The sequence below is a fragment of the Puma concolor genome, chromosome C2 (assembly GCF_028749965.1).
Source record: "Puma concolor isolate L17-30 chromosome C2, mPumCon1.1.hap2, whole genome shotgun sequence".
Lineage (NCBI taxonomy): Eukaryota > Metazoa > Chordata > Mammalia > Carnivora > Felidae > Puma > Puma concolor.
The window spans coordinates 148,449,134-148,465,963 of record NC_141675.1 but is presented as its reverse complement, the minus strand read 5'-3'; the positions used below and the strand labels follow the sequence as shown (position 1 = coordinate 148,465,963).

At 45.9% G+C, this 16,830-nt stretch overlaps 1 protein-coding gene across 3 annotated transcripts in view; it reads right to left on the bottom strand.

Moving 5' to 3' along the window:
- IFNAR2 (interferon alpha and beta receptor subunit 2) overlaps positions 1–16,830 on the bottom strand; it is a 31,640-nt gene that overhangs the window by 14,150 nt on the left and 660 nt on the right. The window contains exons 1-6 of one of the 3 annotated variants that reach the window (XM_086675875.1): positions 9,898–11,113; positions 8,692–8,779; positions 7,542–7,583; positions 5,297–5,420; positions 3,040–3,212; positions 461–621 (exon numbers count right to left, since the gene is read on the bottom strand). In XM_086675875.1, the coding sequence (XP_086532001.1) occupies positions 461–621; positions 3,040–3,212; positions 5,297–5,420; positions 7,542–7,583; positions 8,692–8,746 (555 nt within the window). In that variant the 5' untranslated portion in view covers positions 8,747–8,779; positions 9,898–11,113. Of the gene's footprint in view, positions 1–460; positions 622–3,039; positions 3,213–5,296; positions 5,421–7,541; positions 7,584–8,691; positions 8,780–9,897; positions 11,114–16,830 lie in introns of those variants that run through there. The other 2 variants (XM_086675876.1, XM_086675877.1) reach the window with 2 other exon arrangements.

Below are 16,830 nucleotides of genomic sequence, written 5' to 3'. Positions count from 1 at the left end.
TGCCCTCTTCCTGACATGCCCCTGCCCCTGGTGACTTGTGGGCTGGTACTTGCAAGGGTTTCTCATCGGCAAAGGGCTATGCACATGTCAGCTGCTGTTCTGGGAGGGCCCACTTCCACTTATCCCAGCACCCTGGAATTTCGCCCCAGTGTGCTGAAATTAGCCTGTTCTCTTTGTCCACACCACATTCCTTTCCTGTGTGCCCCTCGATGTTGCGCATGTGGCCTCTTCTTTGAAAGAAGACCACACTGCTAGGCTAAGTCAACATATTTCCACAATGAATGAACTATAGAGACTTCTTTGCTTAAAGTCAGACCCCGCGGATTCAGACCCTTTAGGCTCAATTGCTCAAATCATTACAAATGTCTTTTTCCTTGTTTTTTTTTTTTTTTTTTTTTTTTTTTTTAAGAAGACGGTCAAATATATTCACTGCCAGCTCAGAACTGTTTTAGCCACTTACCTTCTTAACAATCTTCCCTGACTGTTCTTCGATGACGAGCGGTAAGTAATACTGTAAGATCTCGCCATTTAGTATCTTGGGAATGACTGGTGGAAATTTCACTATTACGTTGATGTGGTTGGTAGAGCCAACAATATCAAAGTCCGGTGGTTCTAAAGACACTGTGGAGAAAACGAAACCAGAAACAGACCCCAATGATGTCAGCCAATGACTGCATCGCAGCAACGCTCTCGTGGCTGTAATACAACCTGACCTCTTGACAACCATCTTCTCTCTAACCTACGGTCTTAGGTGAGGCATGGGTTGTATTCTTTTTTTTTTTTATTGGTGAAAAACTGAGACTAAAAGTGATGTGATTTGCTTACTATTACCACAAGAAACGGAAGGTTCCAGGATGGAAGTCAGTCCTTTCGGAATTTTCAGCCTGTATTCTAAACAAAATGACTTCTTATCATATCACAGTAACAATGATACCCAACCATTGCAGAAATATCAGAAAATACAGTAGGCAAGTGTCCCTGAATGTGGTTAATCGTGTGTTTTGTCTATATCGTATCAGTGTAAATATATACACACATGTATATAAACTGAACTAGTGCATACACACACACACACACACACACACACACATCTCATCTAAAATTAAATCATTCTTACCTATAGCTTTGCATGGCATATATTTCACTTAATTCACAAACATATCCATGCATATTTGTCTACATTAAGGGATGGAAAATGGGCCTGTGGGCTGGAGTTTTGCACAGCCTGCCAGTTCAGAATGGTTTTTATATTTTAAAGAGTTGTGGGGCGCCTGGGTGGCTTCGTTGGTTAAGCCTAACTCTTGATTTTGGCTCAGGTCATGATCTCATGAGCCATGAGTTTGGGAGCCCCAGCATTGGGCTCCATGCTGACGGTGTGGAGCCTACTGGGGATTCTCTCTCTCCCCCTTTCTCTCTTCCCATCAGCTGCTTGCTCTCTCTCTCTCTCTCTCTCTCTCAAAATAAATAAATAAATAAATAAATAAATAAATAAATAAATAAACTTACAAAATAATAAAAGGGTTGTAAAACAACTGAAGAAGGACAGGTGATATGGTGTATGATATGTGGCCCATAAAGTCCAAAGTATTTCTTTTCTGGCCTTTACAGAAAGTTGGCTGACCCTGGATCTTCATCATTAACTTTTTAGGGGTGACTCTATTCCACTAAGCGTCTGGCTGCACTATAATTTAACTGATCTGTTGCTTTAATTTTTTTTTAACGTTTATTGATTTTTGAGACAGAGAGAGACAGAGCATGAACGGGGGAGGGTCAGAGAGAGGGAGACACAGAATCTGAAACAGGCTCCAGGCTCTGAGCTGTCAGCACAGAGCCCGATGCGGGGCTCGAACCCACGGACCGCGAGATCATGGCCTGAGCCGAAGTCGGCCGCTTAACTGACTGAGCCACCCAGGCGCCCCGATCTGTTGCTTTGAATATTTAGATTGTCTCTACATTTTCTGAATAGACCCACTGTGTCAATGAGCATTCTTAGAGCTAAATCATTACATTTGTCCACAATTATTTCTGTAGGACAAACCATTAAAGAGGAATTCTGGATGAGAGCAGGGACACGGCAAGATTTGAATACATCCTGCTGCAGATTTTCAGATGTTCAAAGTACACTCTCCGCATTTCCCCTAAGCCTGGGTACTTACATGTGTTTGACATTTACCATTTTGAGTCTTGACAAATGACGTCTCATCCTTACTGTAATGTACTTTCTGTAATTGTCTGAGCGCCACGATCTATAAGTTGTGCTTTTCTTTCTTTTCTTTTCTGGACGCACACATAAACATACACACACACAAACCCAGGGAAGCTTGTCTGCGACAGTAGGATTCGGTTATTGTCACTTTGCTAAGCACGAATGTGTGAACGCACATCCACACAGCCTTTAACAGGGAACTGAAACCAAATCTTTCTCTTGGAAACAGGTTGCAGATGAGGACCTCGAAGAAGAGCTAGAGTCTGGCCGAGGGCCACCAGCAGCCACCCTGGAGCTGTTTAACACAAGTGCCACAGGGAGCTGCCTCCAGTCATAGGGAAAGAAAGACAGGCAGACCCACTCTCGGGCTCCGGTCTCCGAGTGCCCCGGGTGCACATGTGTTTTGGGAACTAACATAGATAAGAACTATTGGCTTATGATCTGGGGGAGGGGGTACCGTATTAAGGAAAACTTTGGCCCAAAGAGTTGGGACAGCTCAGATACAGGCTTTCTGGACCTCCCGACCTACTTCCTGTCAGGTTGTGACAGGAAATGAACCGTAACAAACCAACCATTGCTGCCGGAACGCCTGCCTTAGACAGGCAGTGAGGAATCGCCGGCAAAGGACAGATTATCGTCCCACTTTTTGGATAAGAAAACCAAGGCTCCGAGAAGCAAACACTTCACAGGTCCAGAGCCGCGAAGGGGCAAGGCCAGCTGGTAAACATAGCCCTGAGTTTCAGACACCTCTGCAGACCTGCCTATGTCACAGGAAAGCAAATAACGATGATCTTGATGATGATGATGAAAATGATAAGCAGAGATGAACTCACCGTGTGTTGCCAGGAAGAAATCGCTGATACAGCTGACCAGCATGGTGTTTCCCCTGAATCCATCAACTCTGGGGATGTATGTCTCTGGCAGGACTTCCCACACATCGGTTAGGTCGCAAAATGATGCTGTGATATTTGAACAGTGCTCCACGATCTTCATATCGTCTGGTTTACTTTGAAAGGAAAAGACATGAGAAAAGGCAAACTTTAGTATTTATGTGACGGAGATTCCGTTAACTGCATGCCTCACTTCCTCATTTCTTTTTTTTTTTTTTTTCAACATTTTTATTTATTTTTGGGACAGAGAGAGACAGAGCATGAATAGGGGAGGGGCAGAGAGAGAGGAAGACACAGAATCGGAAACAGGCTCCAGGCTCCGAGCCATCAGCCCAGAGCCTGACGCAGGGCTCGAACTCACGGACCGCGAGATCGTGACCTGGCTGAAGTCGGACGCTTAACCGACTGTGCCACCCAGGCGCCCCACTTCCTCATTTCTTTACGTCTCTGCTCAAGCATCACCGTATCAGGTCGCCTGCCCTAACCACCTTATTTAAAATGCAACACCTTGGAAGATGCCTGGGTAGTTCAGTCGGTTAAGCGTCCGCCTTCCCCTCAGGTCATGATCTCGCGGGTTCATGGGTTCAAGCCCTGCGTCAGGCTCTGTGCTGACAGCTCAGAGCCTGGAGCCTGCTTCAGACTCTGTGTCTTCCTCTCCCTCTGCCCCTCCCCTGCTTGTACTCTGTCTTTCTCTCTCTCTCTCTCTCTCTCTCTCTCTCCAAGATAAACATTAAAAAAATTAAAATAAAAAAAAATCTATATATAAAATAAAATGGAACACCTAGGGGCGCCTGGGTGGCTCAGTCAGTTGAGTATCTGACTCTTGGTTTCAGCTCAGGTAATGATCTCACAGTTCATGAGTTCAAGTCCCGCATCAGGCTCTGCACTGACAGCACAGAGACTGCTTGGGATTCTCTCTCTCTCTCTCTCTCTCTCGCTCTCTCTCTCTCTGTTTTTCCCCTGCTTGTGCCACTCGCTCTCTCAAAATAAATAAATAAGCTTAAAAAAAAAAAAAAGGAACACCTTACCCCATCATGTCCACCCCCTCTCTCGCTTGTCTTCATGTTCCTGCATTCCATTTACCATCACCTACCACATTATATCTTTATTTGTTTTTTTGGTATTTCTGTCTACTTTCCGAATGTCTGCTCTAGGCTCCAGGAGACCAAGGGCTTTGGTTCATGGTTGGTCCCCTGGCCATGTAGTCGGTGCTCAGTAAATATTTGCCGGGTGAATAAATGAGCAAACATTACACTTTCATGACAGAAGTCCCAGATCTCTCTGCCCCTACAAGACCATCAGGAGTGTCCTCCCTGAGACACATTCTCTCTCCAGCTGAAGATCACATGGTCCAGGCCTAAATCAGCCTGTTCTATAGGGACAACACAGATGTTTGATGTCTTGAGCCTCAGAAAGGTAAGTAGGTGATACACGTGACCACCTAACGCAGAGAGAAACTAAGACTTTGGCAGGCACCAGAGAAACTCACAAGAGGCCTTCCATGGGCCAGTCAGTGGTAGTAACAGCTGTTAGCCAGATAAACAGCAAACAAAAGAACGAAGCTACTAGATCAAAGTGACAACTTATAAGGGTGATGTCAGACGTCGGAAAAAGAGAGCCATAGAAGGCTCTCTCCATTATGGCATTAATCTCTGCGGCAACTGTAAGTAGGATACTGAGCTCAGAGAAGCCGAGCTCTGTGCCTGAAGGTCAGGGCTGATTAGTGATTAAGCCAGACCGTGGACCTGGTCTGGGCCAGGCAGCTCTCTGATGTGCCACCGCCCACCCACCCCCCCCCGCCCCCACCGAGTAAAGAAAAGTGAACACGACATCGATATGGTCACCAGATCTTTGGACTCCTGTCCTCAGAAAACAGTGCTTTTAAACATTCAGCCTTACTGAGTCAGAGAAATAATTATAAAAACCATACGCCGTAATTATTGTGTGTCTGAGGCTTTGACCTGTAGAAATGGTTATAAATACAAGTTTTGTTAGAAGTGGTTTTGGAATATGACATTATTCAGCTTAATTAAAAATGGACTTGTGTCTTGTCTTTGGACTTTTGAAGTTCTGAATACAAACCAGAGAGAGAAGGAGGAGAGAGAGGCTTTATCACAAGTAAGATGACGACTCTTCCCCATCCCCCAATTAGTAGAAAGATAAGACCTTTAGCAAGAAGAAAATTAAGCGTCAAACCAACCTCATGACTGTGTACCATAACGTATAGTGAGTTGGTGCAATCGAATGGTTTTTTAATTCCCATGACAAGATAAGCCGGAAGCTGCGAAATGTCACCTTTAAAGTGCAAGATTCGTCTGACAAATCTAAAGGAAACAGGAGGAAAAAAAAGAAAAAGAAACGCTGAATCTGGAACTCAAGGTATAGCTTGGCTCCTATCCCATCTGTTCCTTGGGATTTGGAGCCCACACTCCCAGCACAGAAGCCCCAGGGGCCTTGGAACCACAGGAAGGAAATGGTTCTGGTGGACATGAAAAATGAAGTCATATAACTAATTGATGAACAACACATTGTTAGGGCAGGCAAGCTTAGGATGCAGGAACTCGGCACTGTGTAATCAGAATTTCGGCTCACGCTTAATTATCATGGACTCTCAGTGGCCCGCTGAATCAAAATGATCTATGTTATCCTGTCCTGGGCCACCTCATTCTCTCAACTCCACTCCACCTCTTTCTGGAGTCCCCTAAGCAGCTCGCTCAGCCCTCTGCCTGCCTTCCCTCCACTGAATCTCCCACCGCACTTATCCCCCAGTCATGGAAGGAAGGGACAGATAAATGTATGCCTAGACTGGCCCTTTCCAGGCATTGAGTCTGGGCAGCAATGCTGAAGCGGGTGCTATTAAGAGACTCATTCTACAAACTGTAAGGCTGAGAGTTGGGTTATACAATATTATGCAGCTGGCAAGAGGCAGCGGTAAATGAGACTCTGAAGCTATACCTGTCAGGCACCTGGGTGGCTCAGTCGGGTTAAGTGTCCAACTTTGGCTCAGGTCAAGATCTCACAGTGTGTGAATTCGAGCCCCATATTGGGCTCTCTGCTGTCAGTACCTGCTTTGGATCCTCTGTCCCCCTCCCCCGCTCTCCCGTCCCCACTCCTGCTTGTTCTCTCTCTCTCTCAAAAATAAATAAAAACATTAAAAAAAAAAAAAAAAGCTATAGTTGTCAAATCCTGTTTAAATGCAAGTCTTTTTTTTTTTTTTTTTCCAAATTCACTTTTTATAATTCTTGAAGCTTCCAGTAGTTAGGACCTAGGGCCTTTGCTTCTTGACTTCGAACTCTTCGTCCTCTGTGCTCATCACAAGGTTGGATATATAGTTAATGCACAGTGAGATTATGGGGGCGGATTTCTATATGTAGGCAAGGTGTTTAGTTCAGAAAAATTATTTTCCTTTACCTGGCACCAGATAACAGGTGTAAGAATGCAAATTAAAGGGAAATTATGTCCGGGTTGTTTTTTGTTTGGCATAGTCTGTCTCCTCAATCTTTGGTGAAGGGGCTTTAAGTTGAAAATTCCTTTAAAAATGTTTTTAAAGATTTTATTAAAGATTTTATTCTTAAGTAATCTACACACCCAACATGGAGCTCGAACTCACAACCCTGAGATCCAGAGTCACACGCTCTGCCGACTGAGCCAGCCAGGCACCCCTGAAAATTCTTTTAAGGAGTTTTAAAATGATCTCTGGTGTGGGGCACGTGGGTGGCTCAGTCGGTTACCGGTCTGACTCTTGATGTCGGCTCAGGTTGTGACCTTGCAGGTCACGGTCCCCTGGGTGGTGATCTCGCGGTTCGTGGGTTTGAGCCCTGAGTGGGGTTCTGTGCTGACAGGGTGGAGTCTGCTTGGGATTCTTTCTCTTCCTCTCTTTCTGCCCCTCCCCTGCTCACAGGCACTCTCTCTTCCACTGAACGTAAATAAACAAACATTAAAAAAAATAAATAAAATGATCTCTGGTGTTAATTTCTTTTTTTTTTTTTAATTTTTTTTTTTTTCAACGTTTATTTATTTTTTTTGGGACAGAGAGAGACAGAGCATGAACGGGGGAGGGGCAGAGAGAGAGGGAGACACAGAATCGGAAACAGGCTCCAGGCTCCGAGCCATCAGCCCAGAGCCTGACGCGGGGCTCGAACTCACGGACTGCGAGATCATGATCTGGCTGAAGTCGGACGCTCAACCGACTGCGCCACCCAGGCGCCTCTGGTGTTAATTTCTTATAAGAGTTTTGAGAGACAAATGAGAAAATGTGGCTACTGTTGGCTCCTTTGACAGAGAAAAGGAGAGTATTTGAGAAAATCTGGGAAAAAGGATTCAGACAAAAATGGGCAACAGATCTGGGATCAGAAATCAAGCTCCCCGCATTTTAGACTTCTGAATGGTCACCCCAATCCTCTGTCCCTTACACGAAATTCAGCCAAGCCAAGAAAATCTCTTACCAGGCCATGCGGATACCACACCAACCATGAGGCCGATATACACTAGGAAGAAGAAAAAAATATTAGACCAGCAAAAATACTCTCTCCAGGCTCAATTTGTAATTATTGCTCTGGGTCTGGCATTCTTTTGTACACATGGCTTAATCAAAGTTGGATTGCGACATCCATGTGTTAAAAAAAAAAAAAAAAAAGCTCCAGTAAAGGGTTCTTAGAAGGTCACTGTCTGTATCAGCAGCACATGGCCCAAGGCTTTCAACCTGAGTGAATCCAAAATAAGCTCTGTTTGGGAGCTGATGCTAATACCAGGGCTGGTTGGTTGAGAGAATGTCCCGAGAAGCATTTACCTGCCTGGAAAAAGTCTCAGAATATGAATACACAGGCATGTTGTTGGTTAAGAAACGTTAAAGGTAAAGGTGTTTGCCAAGGGTGGTGTAGGAGGTGTAGGAAGAAAACTGATGGGATTTGGGGGCCCTCATTTGTTTTCGGGATGACACAGTGACTTGGGAGGGGAGGGGTTGCAGGCATTTTTAGGACGCGGAGGCCAAGGAGGTTACACGCCCCCGTGCCTGGGCGGTGTGCTCAGGGGAGAAGTATACCGCCCATGGATCCCCTACCTATGAGCTATGGAACAGACGACACGGTGATAGTGAAATAGAATCAAAAGAAAGGTAGAGAAAAAGTGGACCAGGATGACAGAGTGAGAAAAAAAAAATCAATGATAGATACACGGAAGCCAAAGTTCAGGAATGACTTCTCAGTCTGGTGACATGGTTAGGAGATAAGGGGTTTGGCCTCCTCCTAAGTATGGGAGTCGAGTGATAAACTCCTCCCTGGATTAGAATGAGGGTATTAAGAGAAATTGCTCTTCAGGTTGCTCACGAGGATATTCTCCATCACTGTGGAGCCTGAAGTCATTCTTATTTAGTTGTTTGTTTTCCTAAAATTAATAGTAGGGCAGGTGCTCCTACTGAATCCAGACCATCAATCAGCACAGGCTTCCTATCTACGTTCCGTTTGGCTCTTGGCACCGGATGGGCTGATACTGGGCCCCCTCATCAGGGAAAGCCGTTTGCTACCCCCAACAGGGCTCCGGGTGGTGGGGTGACTGCTGGCTTGGTCCTAGGAGCACTGGGACAAAAGTGACGCTTACCCACGGGATACAAATCATGGGGTCTAATCCAGGAAGTATTCTGGCTCCAAAGCATCTTTGGTATCAAGTCTTTTCTTTACTTTCACATCTGAAAGGAAATAGATATCAGGTGATCCAAATGCTGAAGTGTTTACTTAAATTACAAAAGATAAAAAAGGACAAAGACAGGACAATGTGGGAGGAACAGGAATTTTCCTGTTCCAGGCTTCCTCTGCCTTCCCAGGAGCTGGACCTGGGACCAGTTCCCTATCTAGCTCTGGGAGAAGTTTTAAATTGAATTTTTGAATAGGCGACAGAGTTACTCACTTCCAAAAATACACAAAAGCAAAGAGCAAAAGGTCTTGATTCCTTCAGAAAACTACTTCTATTAATTTTTTGGTGAGTCCTTCACAACATCTTTATGTATAAGCAAAACCAAATATATATTATTTCTCCTTCTTGTTTAAAAATGTTTTATTTTTTTATTTATTTTTTTTTAATTTTTTTTCAACGTTTATTTATTTTTGGGACAGAGAGAGACAGAGCATGAACGAGGGAGGGGCAGAGAGAGAGGGAGACACAGAATTGGAAACAGGCTCTGAGCCATCAGCCCAGAGCCTGACGCGGGGCTCGAACTCACGGACCGCGAGATCGTGACCTGGCTGAAGTCGGACGCTTAACCGACTGCGCCACCCAGGCGCCCCTAAAAATGTTTTATTTTTGAGAGAGAGAGAGAAGAGGGAGAAACAGAGCGTGCGCGGGAGGGAGGGGCAGGGGGGGAGGCAGAGAGAGAAGGAGACAGAGTCTGAGGCAGGCTCCAGGCTCTGAGATGTCAGACAGAGAGAGCTAGCGGGGAGAGGGGCAGAGAGAGAAGGAGAGAGAACCCCAAGCAGGTTCCATGCTGTCAGCATGAAGCCTGATGGGGGGCTCAAACTCACAAACAGTTGAGATCACGACCTGAGCCAAAACCAAGAGTCGGATGCCTAACTGACTGAGCCACCCAGGCGCTCCTAGGTGTTCCATTTTATTTTATTTTATTTTAAATTTTTTAATGTTTACTTTTGAGAGAGAGAGAAAGACGGAGTGCAAGCAGGGGAGGGGCAGAGGGAGAGGAAGACACAGAATCCCAAGTTCACTCATTAGTTTCATGCATTCGTTTCTGAGTTGTCTGTTTTCAGATTTAAAGGTATTTTGTTTCTTGGCATCCGCATTGTGAGTCCTAGTTACCTTCTCTGCCTCAGGGCTTTTGTCTCCATCCAAGCAACTGTGCCCCATAGGTTCTGGGTGTCCTGTCCTCCCAACACTTGTAGCAGGCATCAAGCCCCCCGCGCTGAAACTGGAAAAGGGCCACAGGGCGGCAGACCTGAGTTCAAGCTCAAAACATGAAAAAGTCCTCTCGACTATGAGGTAACAGGTCCCATCCGGGTATTCTACAGGAATCCGAGAGATTCCAAGTCAAAGATGCCTTCCCTGCTGCAGACTCCCCCACCCATGAGCTATCTAGGCTCCTCTGCTTACAACCTGTCCCACAAGACTGCACCCATTTAGAGTGTCTACAGGGATCTTTGAGACACATGACGTCATCTCCCACCATTACTCCCCGAAGGAGGGCCTGCAGAGCTGTGGATACTCCCTAGAAGCTGGCCGCAGCTAGAGTGTAGAATGCCACAGGGGGGTGGGGGTGGGGGTCGGGAATCCCTTACACTTGAACATCTGCCCTGCGGCTTCTCAACCCTCTGTCTTTGCCTGACAGTACGTCTTCACCTTTGTTCTACATCTGTGGAACATTCGGGTTTATTCAATGGCTGAGACACACACACACACACACACACACACACACACACACACACAATTACACAATTAGAAGTCCTCACCCCCTGTGGGCCAGGGGATGTCGCCTCCCCTTTACTCCTGGTGACCCATACTCTACTTCCAACCCAATGACTAGTAACTAGATTTCCTGCTTGCTTGGAAAATCTCATTTCCTGTCTTGGCATCCTGTCTGGGGTTGTTAATGAGGTGCCTTAAACCTCTCCCTGACTACAAATCAGCTTTCTAGAGCAAAGCTGTTGCCATTAGGAAGGGCTGGCTTTGCTCTTCCCCCATCTCTGTGCCCAGGTCCTACACGAAAAAGGGTCCACCCTCGGTTTACTGCTCTCCAATGGCTGCCTTGAAATTCTTAATAATGGTACCGTTGAACTTATGTTTTGGTAGTGAAGTCTGATGGGCCATTGGACACATGGTGAGTTTGTAGTCTCAGCTCACGCTTGGTCTCACCCCCCGCCCCCCCCCGCCGCCTCTGGACGCTGGGCACCATTGATGCCCTTCGTGTGGGGTGGCAGCTGGGTCACATTGTTGGAAAGTCCCACGTTGCACTGACGCCCTCCTGGTGTGTAAGCAGACAGAGAAGGGGCCAGGCAGAGTGGAATTTGCTCCTGCGCCAGGCTGGCAGGGCCCTGCTTTGCCCGGGGTGGGGGGGCGACTAGCTGGACTAGGGGTGGTAAGCATCTAGGTCAGCCTTGATCAGGCACCTAGCATGTCCAGGGGCAGAGGTTTAAAGACCTTTGGGCATTGCCAGTGAGCTATGGGTTGAGATAGCAGGTCCTTGGGAAGGAGAGATTCAGGCTGGACTTCCCAGAGCCCACCCCAGGCTGGAGTGCAGGGCGGGTAGCAGAGAGTGATCCTGGCAACCTTCAGGCCCAAGTGCATGTGTGCCCAGAGTCACAAGGGGCAGAGTGGCATCGGGCATCTGCAGGGAGCCTCACTGGCCCTGACAGTAACCCAGGGAATGCTTCTTGGGCTGTGTGCCTGGGGGGGACCTCTCTTCTCCTTGCCACCCTCCCTCGTCTGGCTTGAGTTTGCTTCTCCTGGCTAGTTCGAGGTACCCTCTCAAAATGTGCTTGAGATGCCAATTGTGTAATTCGGTGACTCCCACATGAACTAAATGCGCTTACATTTGCATTTAGATCTGTGCGTTTGCACCGTATAAAGCAGAAAGGTTGAAGCTCCTGCTGATAATTTCAAATTTTATTTATTTTTTTACTCAGGACAACATTTAAATGGCAAATACCAAAGTGACCAGTGGAGAGACAGAGAAGGTGGAAGAAAAGAAAAAGCTTTGTATTTTAATGCCTTCAGTGATGCCTTCTTGCTTTTTAAACACGTGGGCCCTGCATTTTTATTTTGCTCTGGCCCCTGCAAATTCTGTGGCCAGCCCCGTCTGTAGCTCACTGTCACCTAACAAGGCATCAAGCAAGTGTCGCAGGTTGAATTCAAGGCTGTCATCAGCCTTTCTAGGTTTCCCTGGAAATCAGTGTCCCCTGCAAACCAGCTCTGGGTGCGGCTCGCCCAGAGCAACCCTTGCCTCTGGCATGTCAACAAACACTGCTGATGTCCAGGGCCCCTTCTCTGAATTCCGGCTCCTCCTAGGCAGAGACAGACAGACAGACAGCTCTCACGGAACTTGCTGCCTCAGTCTCCTGGAGGAGAACATAACGGTCTTTTCTTCTATCTGGCCTGACGGCTGGTATATCATTGGTCGTCAGGGAGTCATGAATGAACTGAATTCAGAAATACTACGCAAACACAATTACATAATTTTTTCCTGGAAATTAGGGGAAAAAAAACCCAAAAAAGCACAAAGAAGAAAGTAACAATCATCCTTATTTCCACCACCCAGCATCAACCACTGGTAGCATCTTGGCATGTTGGTTTCCAGTTTATTTTTCAAACGTCTCTCTTGTTTCTGTAAAATTTCTTTTCTGTGCTCATTAAGAAACATTAAAAATAATGTATGAAAGTACAAATTCCAGCATCCAGATGTTTCCATCATTAACTTTAGGTGAACATAATCCCAGACATCTTTCTATGCGCATGTGCGTGTGTGGGCGCGCACACACGCACACACACACACACACACACACACACACACACACTTCTGTCTAAATTTAATTGTACTTGGAACAAAACTGAAGGAAAGACCGAAGGGATGGTTGAAATTTAAATTATTTTCTTCTGTAAGACAGAGTAATTTCCTAAAATATTCTTCTAAGGTTTAGAAAAAACGGTTACGGAAGACATTGGGAAGTTAGGATATCCTATGTTGCCAGCACTGCTTACTATGTTTACTTTTAAAATATCCTTATTGGGGCGCCTGGGTGGCTCAGTCGGTTGGGTGTCCGACTTCAGCTCAGGTCATGATCTCACAGTCCATGAGTTCGAGCCCCACATCGGGCTCTGTGCTGACAGCTCAGAGCCTGGAGCCTTCTTCAGATTCTGTGTCTTCCTCTCTCTTTGCCCCTCCCCTGCTCATACTCTGTCTCTCTCTCTGTCTCAAAAATAAATAAAAAAACATTTAAAAAAAAAAAAAGAAAAAAAAACAAAAAAAGAAAAAAAATAAAAAATCCTTATTTATTTTTGAGAGAGACAGAGCATGAGCAGGCAAGGGCAGAGAGAGAAGACACAGAATCCAAAGCAGGCTCCAGGCTCTGAGCTGTCAGCACAGAGCCTGACGTGGGGCTTGAACTCACAAACCGTGAGATCATGACCTGCGCTGAAGTCAGATGCTTAACTGAGTCACCCAGGCGCCCCCAGCACTGATTACTATTAAACCGTATTTATTGATCCGTGCTTTCAAAGATGAGAATGTTGCTACTCTCCTTTTTCCTCCCATCTGCCTCCCCTATTTCCTTATTCCTATTGTTATTACTTTTTCGCTTTATTGTTTTTTGTGTCTAGATTTATATAATGATCACATTTTTCTCTACCTACAATTTCCAAACATGTCTGGGATTAATTCTACATTTAGATCAATACTCATCAACAGTCCTTTTGAGCGTGAGTTCTCTACGTCTGGGGTCTTTAGTCTGATTTATTTCTTAACTTGTTATTTGCTGGATTTTTCTAATCCAGTAGTCCCTCCCTCCCCCAAAGAGAGCTCACTGGGTCTTGAATTCCCTTTGCTCTTTTGTATTTGAGAAGGCCTGCCTATTGATTACCTTGAGTGACATCTAAGCTGGATGAAAATACCCTCCTGGGGACAGTGTCCTCCATTTAGAATATTTCTCTCAGAACCATCATATTCTGGAATTTAGCACTAGAACGTCTGAGGCCAGCTTGATTTGGCTTGACCTTCTTTTATTTACTTTTTCTTCCTGGATTCCTAAAAGAATTCTTCTTTTTTAAAAAAAAAAAATTGAAATCACTAAAGATATCTTGGGGCTCAGCATTCCCATATGAATATTTGGAAAATGACAATTTCCTGAAAAAATGTTCTTTTGACCTACAGGCCATTTTTTTTCTTCATTTCAAGAAAAGTTCTTTTTATCTTACTTTTATCTGCATCTTCTGTCCCATTTGCTGGTTTCTGTGTGGCAGGGATCCCAATTATCCTAATGTTTGACTGTGCTTTTTTTTAATTTCCACATGGAGATTCTTCCTAATTGACTTGATCTTTTTTTTTTTCTTTTCATTTGCATTCATTGGGCTTAAATCAAACCTTTCCTCTATTAAAAATGTCTTTATTTTCAAAAGTATCCTGTTTTTCCTTCTTATTTCTTCTGCAATTATGTTTCTAGGGTGCTCAAATTATCTGCTTAAGTTCGCAACTCCGTCTCCATCACATTTTAAAATATTCTAACCTTTGAGTTCATTTTACTGAATTCGTATTTTTACCAAGTCGTAGGATATAAGGCTATTGGAAACGATTTTCTACTAATCTAGGAGTAATATTATTTTTTTAGTAAGACTCCTTGCAGACTATGTTTTTGTTTTTGTTTTTGTTTTTCCCTTCCTTTTTATCCGGCCACCACACCCCACTTCTGTTCACCTTGCTGGTACTTAGATGGCTTTGTCAGCGGTTACTGTGATAGAGTGGACTGAAATTTTAACCTCCTTGCCTTCCACACCAGATGCGAGTTTGTTCTGTAAAGACGGGGCAGTTTCTAGAGCCCCAAGGCCTGACGCTGGGATGGTGAAGGTGAGGTAGGGCCTCCCTCTGGTGGGGGTGGGGGGATGGGGAGGCGAGGCAGGGCCAACCACAGGGTCCTCGGAATGGTTTTGCTTCTGGCACTGCCTTTCTCCGCGACCCCCTCCCCTAGCTGACAATCCCCATCTCACTGCCTCTGACCACTGCCCCTTGCTCAGAAGGCCCTGTTTGCTTCTTTCCTGTGTATCAGGGATCCTTTTTAAGATTGTTGTTGACTTACCAGGAAAGTTTCTGGTGGATGGGTACATTCAAATTAAAAAAAATTTTTTTTTAAACCCTCAGCATTAGAACAAGAATGATGCTTAAGCGTCTCTCTCCTATGTACCCTGGCTTATGGGGAAACTAAGTGCCCTCGTTTTCCTTCTGGCTCCAGAGACAACGTTCAGTGGCTCTCAACTGCTCCCTTCTACATTTCTCTCTCTTTTTTCTCTTCTTTGGACTTCTCATGACTGTCACTAAAGCCCACCTGCTCTCCCAGGGAACTATTGTTCTCTTATTCTTCCCAGATCGCGTGCCATTTAGAACATGCAGACAGACAGACAGCCAGCCCCCTTGCTGCCTCCAGTCCCCTGGTGGAGAACCTAACGGTCTTTTCTTCTATCTGGCCTGACGCCTGGCATATCATTGGTCGTCAGGGAGTCATGAATGTCTCCGAGGTTTCATTCTCGTTAGGAATAAAGAGTCCTCAGGGAAAGTACTGTCAGGCTCTGCTTTGGTGCAAATTACCTTTTACAGATTATAAAATGTGCATTTCTTTCTGACATCCAAACCCCTCCGAAATCAGAATGCATGTTTTTTTTTTTTTTTTCTTACTTGGTTACATAAAAGCGCATCCTATACTCAGTGGCATTTAGTTTTAGTAAAATAGGATGACTGGTAGCCAAGAATATATATGCCGCTGGTTCTTTAATAGGTCGAGGGTTTATCAATATAATGGAAAAGTGAGTTCACCAAGGCTCTGTGTGCAAGTAGGAGGGATGAGGTAAGTTTCACCTTCTAGGGGCATCTGGGTGGCTCAGTTGGTTAAGCCCAACTTGGGCTCAGGTCATGATCTCACGGTTGGTGAGTTCGGGCCTCGCACGGGGCTCTCTGCTGACGGCTCAGAGCCTGAAGCCTGCTTTGGATTCTGTGTCTCCCTCTCTCTCTCCCCCTCCCCCACTTGTGCCCGTGTGCGCTCTCTCTCTAAAAACGAACAATTAAAAAAAAAAAGTTTCACTTCTAAGACTACTTCTGGGGCTGTGCTTCTCCTAAAGTGTTTTTAGACAAAGCACCAGGAACCCAATTTCGGGCACATTTTAACTTTTTAAAAATAAATACAGGAGGAATTTGAGAGGAAATACAGCTAAGACCAAAAGGGCCGTGCAGATTTTTGATACTTTAAAATGGAAAACCAGCTTGTGCACTACAGGACTTAAAAAGTTCAAGCCATTTCCTGGAACAAACGGGTCTAACTTTATCAACGTGCGCATATTACTAGGAAATTTTAAAAGATGTTTTCTTCAGAGCCCATCTTGGTGTGGCTTCCCCTTCTGAACCCCTTTGCTCCCCAAACCCGAACAGTTCGGGGCGGGGGGGGGGCGGGGGAGGGTGCTTAGAAACCTCGCCAAGGGGTGGGGCAGGGGGTGGCCTGAGGGTGTTAGTCCCCGGGGGACAGTCAGTAGGACGCCTCCAGGGCTCCCGGAGTCTGCACCTCCCGGCGGGCTCGTCTGGCTCCGATCAGAGCCCTCTGGCGCGTTATACTAGCTTCTAAGACCTCTTCCCAAACAAAAGCAAGGACATCAAACAAATACTAAAAGAAAAAAAAATGAGGCGGGGTGTCTAGAGTCTTTCAACAACGCCGCCGCTCACCTCCTAAGCGTGTTGAGGAATCGAACTCCTAACTGCACAGAACCGGCTGATCTCTCCAGGTTGAACTCCAGTACCGATTCGCCCCGGGTTCCCCTAATTCCCCGGCCCCTCCCCACGCCCCGCAGCGAGCCCGCTCCTCTGTCTCCCCGCCCTATCCTCCTCCCAGCTTCCAAGCGGTGAGTCTGGAAGGGCGCCGGACACGCCACCCCCGTCGCCCCTCGGTGACCCTCTCCCGCTAGGCCACAAAAGCTGGTTAATTCCAGGGGTTCTCTTGGCGGGGTGGGGGATGGAACTCGAGGCCCGAGAGGGTAGCCCAGTTTCGCAAG